This window comes from Oncorhynchus kisutch, linkage group LG2, assembly GCF_002021735.2.
Source record: "Oncorhynchus kisutch isolate 150728-3 linkage group LG2, Okis_V2, whole genome shotgun sequence".
Classification (NCBI taxonomy): domain Eukaryota; kingdom Metazoa; phylum Chordata; class Actinopteri; order Salmoniformes; family Salmonidae; genus Oncorhynchus; species Oncorhynchus kisutch.
In genome coordinates, this window is record NC_034175.2 from 68447573 (window position 1) to 68452572 (window position 5000).

Genomic DNA, 5000 nt, shown 5'->3' on the forward strand with positions numbered 1-5000 from the left:
ACGCATGGATCTCCTCCAGGCTGTCCAGCACCTGAGACACAGCCCCTGTACAGACACACACAGACACACAGACACACAGACACACAGAAACACAGACACACAGAAACACACACACACACACACACACACACACACACACACACACACACACACACACACACACACACACACACACACACACACACACACACACACACACACACACACACACACACACACACACACACACACACGTCAGTCAGTTACACAACAGTAGCACAAAAGAGGATACAATGAATATGATAAAGCTAAAGGGACAAATAATAATAATAACCATAAAACAACAAATGCACAAATCACAAAGCAGACATACTGTAGGCAGGATCTCAGAGTTGACTGCCAGAGGACTATCTCAGAGTTGACTGCTATAGAACTATCTCAGAGTTGACTGCCAGAGGACTATCTCAGAGTTGACTGCTATAGAACTATCTCAGAGTTGACTGCTAGAGAACTATCTCAGAGTTGACTGCTATAGAACTATCTCAGAGTTGACTGCTATAGAACTATCTCAGAGTTGACTGCTAGAGAACTATCTCAGAGTTGACTGCCAGAGGACTATCTCAGAGTTGACTGCTATAGAACTATCTCAGAGTTGACTGCTATAGAACTATCTCAGAGTTGACTGCTAGAGAACTATCTCAGAGTTGACTGCCAGAGGACTATCTCAGAGTTGACTGCTATAGAACTATCTCAGAGTTGACTGCTATAGAACTATCTCAGAGTTGACTGCTATAGAACTATCTCAGAGTTGACTGCTAGAGAACTATCTCAGAGTTGACTGCCAGAGGACTATCTCAGAGTTGACTGCTATAGAACTATCTCAGAGTTGACTGCTATAGAACTATCTCAGAGTTGACTGCTAGAGAACTATCTCAGAGTTGACTGCTATAGAACTATCTCAGAGTTGACTGCTGGAGAACTCTCTCAGAGTTGACTGCTGGAGAACTATCTCAGAGTTGACTGCTAAAGAACTATCTCCAAGTTGACTGGTAGAGAACTAAAAGTTGACTGCTGGAGAACTATCTCAGAGTTGACTGCTGGATAACCATCTCAGAGTTGACTGCTAGAGAACCATCTCAGACATGACTGCTAGAGAACCTTCTCATAGTTGACTGCTGGAGAACTATCTCAGAGTTCACTGCTAGAGAACTCTCAGAGTTGACTGCTAGAGAACTCTCAGAGTTGACTGCTGGAGAATTATCTCAGTTGACTGCTGGAAAACTATCTCAGAGTTGACTGCCAGAGAACTACCTCCAAGTTGACTGGTAGAGAACTAAGAGTTGACTGCTAGAGAACTATCTAAGAGTTGACTGCTAGAGAACTATCTCAGAGTTGACTGCTAGAAACCTATCTAAGAGTTGACTGCTAGAGAACTATCTAAGAGTTGACTGCTAGAGAACTATCTCGGAGTTGACTGCTAGAGAACTATCTCGGAGATGACTGCTAGAGAAGTATCTCAGAGTTGACTGCTAGAGAACTATCTCGGAGTTGACTGCTAGAGAACTATCTCGGAGATGACTGCTAGAGAAGTATCTCAGAGTTGACTGCTAGAGAACTATCTCGGAGATGACTGCTAGAGAAGTATCTCATAGTTGACTGCTGGAGAACTATCTCAGACTTGACTGTTAGAGAACTATCTCAGAGTTGACTGCTGGAGAACGATCTCAGAGTTGACTGCTAGAGAACTCTCAGAGTTGACTGCTAGAGAACTCTCAGAGTTGACTGCTGGAGAATTATCTCAGTTGACTGCTGGAAAACTATCTCAGAGTTGACTGCCAGAGAACTATCTCAGAGTTGACTGCTAGAGAACTATCTCAGAGTTGACTGCTAAAGAACTACCTCCAAGTTGACTGGTAGAGAACTAAGAGTTGACTGCTAAAGAACTATCTAAGAGTTGACTGCTAGAGAACTATCTCAGAGTTGACTGCTAGATACCTATCTAAGAGTTGACTGCTAGAGAACTATCTAAGAGTTGACTGCTAGAGAACTATCTAAGAGTTGACTGCTAGAGAACTATCTCGGAGTTGACTGCTAGAGAACTATCTCGGAGATGACTGCTAGAGAAGTATCTCAGAGTTGACTGCTAGAGAACTATCTCAGAGTTGACTGCTAGAGAACTATCTCGGAGTTGACTGCTAGAGAACTATCTCAGAGTTGACTGCCAGAGAACTATCTCAGAGTTGACTGCTAGAGAACTATCTCAGAGTTGACTGCTAAAGAACTACCTCCAAGTTGACTGGTAGAGAACTAAGAGTTGACTGCTAGAGAACTATCTAAGAGTTGACTGCTAGAGAACTATCTCAGAGTTGACTGCTAGAAACCTATCTAAGAGTTGACTGCTAGAGAACTATCTAAGAGTTGACTGCTAGAGAACTATCTAAGAGTTGACTGCTAGAGAACTATCTCGGAGTTGACTGCTAGAGAACTATCTCGGAGATGACTGCTAGAGAAGTATCTCAGAGTTGACTGCTAGAGAACTATCTCATAGTTGACTGCTGGAGAACTATCTCAGACTTGACTGTTAGAGAACTATCTCAGAGTTGACTGCTGGAGAACGATCTCAGAGTTGACTGCTAGAGAACTCTCAGAGTTGACTGCTAGAGAACTCTCAGAGTTGACTGCTGGAGAATTATCTCAGTTGACTGCTGGAAAACTATCTCAGAGTTGACTGCCAGAGAACTATCTCAGAGTTGACTGCTAGAGAACTATCTCAGAGTTGACTGCTAAAGAACTACCTCCAAGTTGACTGGTAGAGAACTAAGAGTTGACTGCTAAAGAACTATCTAAGAGTTGACTGCTAGAGAACTATCTCAGAGTTGACTGCTAGATACCTATCTAAGAGTTGACTGCTAGAGAACTATCTAAGAGTTGACTGCTAGAGAACTATCTAAGAGTTGACTGCTAGAGAACTATCTCGGAGTTGACTGCTAGAGAACTATCTCGGAGATGACTGCTAGAGAAGTATCTCAGAGTTGACTGCTAGAGAACTATCTCAGAGTTGACTGCTAGAGAACTATCTCGGAGTTGACTGCTAGAGAACTATCTCAGAGTTGACTGCCAGAGAACTATCTCAGAGTTGACTGCTAGAGAACTATCTCAGAGTTGACTGCTAAAGAACTACCTCCAAGTTGACTGGTAGAGAACTAAGAGTTGACTGCTAGAGAACTATCTAAGAGTTGACTGCTAGAGAACTATCTCAGAGTTGACTGCTAGAAACCTATCTAAGAGTTGACTGCTAGAGAACTATCTAAGAGTTGACTGCTAGAGAACTATCTAAGAGTTGACTGCTAGAGAACTATCTCGGAGTTGACTGCTAGAGAACTATCTCGGAGATGACTGCTAGAGAAGTATCTCAGAGTTGACTGCTAGAGAACTATCTCAGAGTTGACTGCTAGAGAACTATCTCAGAGTTGACTGCTAGAGAACTATCTCGGAGATGACTGCTAGAGAAGTATCTCAGAGTTGACTGCTAGAGAACTATCTCGGAGATGACTGCTAGAGAAGTATCTCAGAGTTGACTGCTAGAGAACTATCTAAGAGTTGACTGCTAGAGAACTATCTCAGAGTTTACTGCTAGAGAACTAGGGACAACACAGACAGTTAGAGAACAGACACACAGAGCAGTATATACCTAGAGGAGGGATACCTACGTTCTGCTACTAGTAGTCCTATCACCATGGCAGCATTAACACAAACAACACAATCACATTACAGATTACATGTCATTCTCATATAGGGACTACATTACACTACATGGAAACAAACATGGTAAATAAGAACTGGAATCGTGGCTGAAACATTTACTGAAACATTCTCTGAAAACATTCCCTGACAACATTCCCTGAAAACATTCTCTGAAAACATTCCCTGAAAACATTCCCTGAAACATTCTGTGAAAACATTCCCTGAAACATTCCCTGAACACATTCCCTGAAACATTATCTGAAAACATTATCTGAAAACATTCCCTGAAACATTCACTGAAAACATTCCCTGAAACATTCTCTGAAACATTCTCTGAAAACATTTACTGAAAACATTCCCTGAGACATTCACTGAAAACATTCCCTGAAATATTAATTGAAAACATTCCCTGAAAACATTCACTGAAAACATTCCCTGAAAACTTTCCCTGACTAAACAGTGCAGACCATCCAAAGATTTCTGAGATGCTGAATTGACTTATTAGTCCAACAAAAATAACAGCAGTACTGTGTCAGAGGTTAGAGACTCCACTCCTGCTGTAACACACCTTATTTAAATGATCAACTAATCATGTTCTTCAGTCTAGAGACAATGATTTATAGATTTTTTTAAAAATAAGGTGTATTACTGATGGACTGGAACAAAAGCCTGCAGGCCCAGTACAGTACCCAGTCCAGGACTGAAGTTTGAGAAACCTGTGTAAGAGTTAGGTTACTAGACAAAAATCAAATAAAACGTATTTGTCACATGCGCTGAATACAACAATGGAATGCTTAATTACAAGCCCTTAACTAACAATGCAGTTTTAAGAAGAAAAAAAGAAAAGAAAAAAGAAATAAAATGAACAAATAATTAAAGAGCAGCAGTAAAATAACAATGGCGAGGCTATATACAGGGGGTACCGGTACAGAGTCAATGTGGAGGCTATATACAGGGGGTACCGGTACAGAGTCAATGTGGAGGCTATATACAGGGGGTACCGGTACAGAGTCAATGTGGAGACTATATACAGGGGGTACCGGTACAGAGTCAATGTGGAGGCTATATACAGGGGGTACCAGTACAGAGTCAATGTGGAGGCTATATACAGGGGGTACCGGTACAGAGTCAATGTGGAGGCTATATACAGGGTGTTACGGTACAGAGTCAATGTGGAGGCTATATACAGGGGGTACCGGTACAGAGTCAATGTGGAGGCTATATACAGGGGGTACCGGTACAGAGTCAATGTGGAGGCTATATACAGGGGGTACCGG

At 42.0% G+C, this 5000-nt stretch overlaps 1 protein-coding gene across 14 annotated transcripts in view; it reads right to left on the reverse strand.

Annotated features, from left to right (window-relative positions):
* The window catches only part of LOC109905169 (peripheral plasma membrane protein CASK), a 211574-nt gene that overhangs the window by 63366 nt on the left and 143208 nt on the right, over positions 1-5000 (reverse strand). For 9 of the 14 annotated variants that reach the window (XM_031800690.1, XM_031800735.1, XM_031800716.1 and 6 more), the window contains exons 11-12: positions 3690-3707; positions 1-45 (exon numbers count right to left, since the gene is read on the reverse strand). The exon at positions 1-45 is cut by the window's left edge and continues 77 nt beyond it. In XM_031800690.1, the coding sequence (XP_031656550.1) occupies positions 1-45; positions 3690-3707 (63 nt within the window). The remainder of the gene's footprint in view (positions 46-3689; positions 3708-5000) is intronic. The other 5 variants (XM_031800747.1, XM_031800699.1, XM_031800692.1 and 2 more) reach the window with 1 other exon arrangement.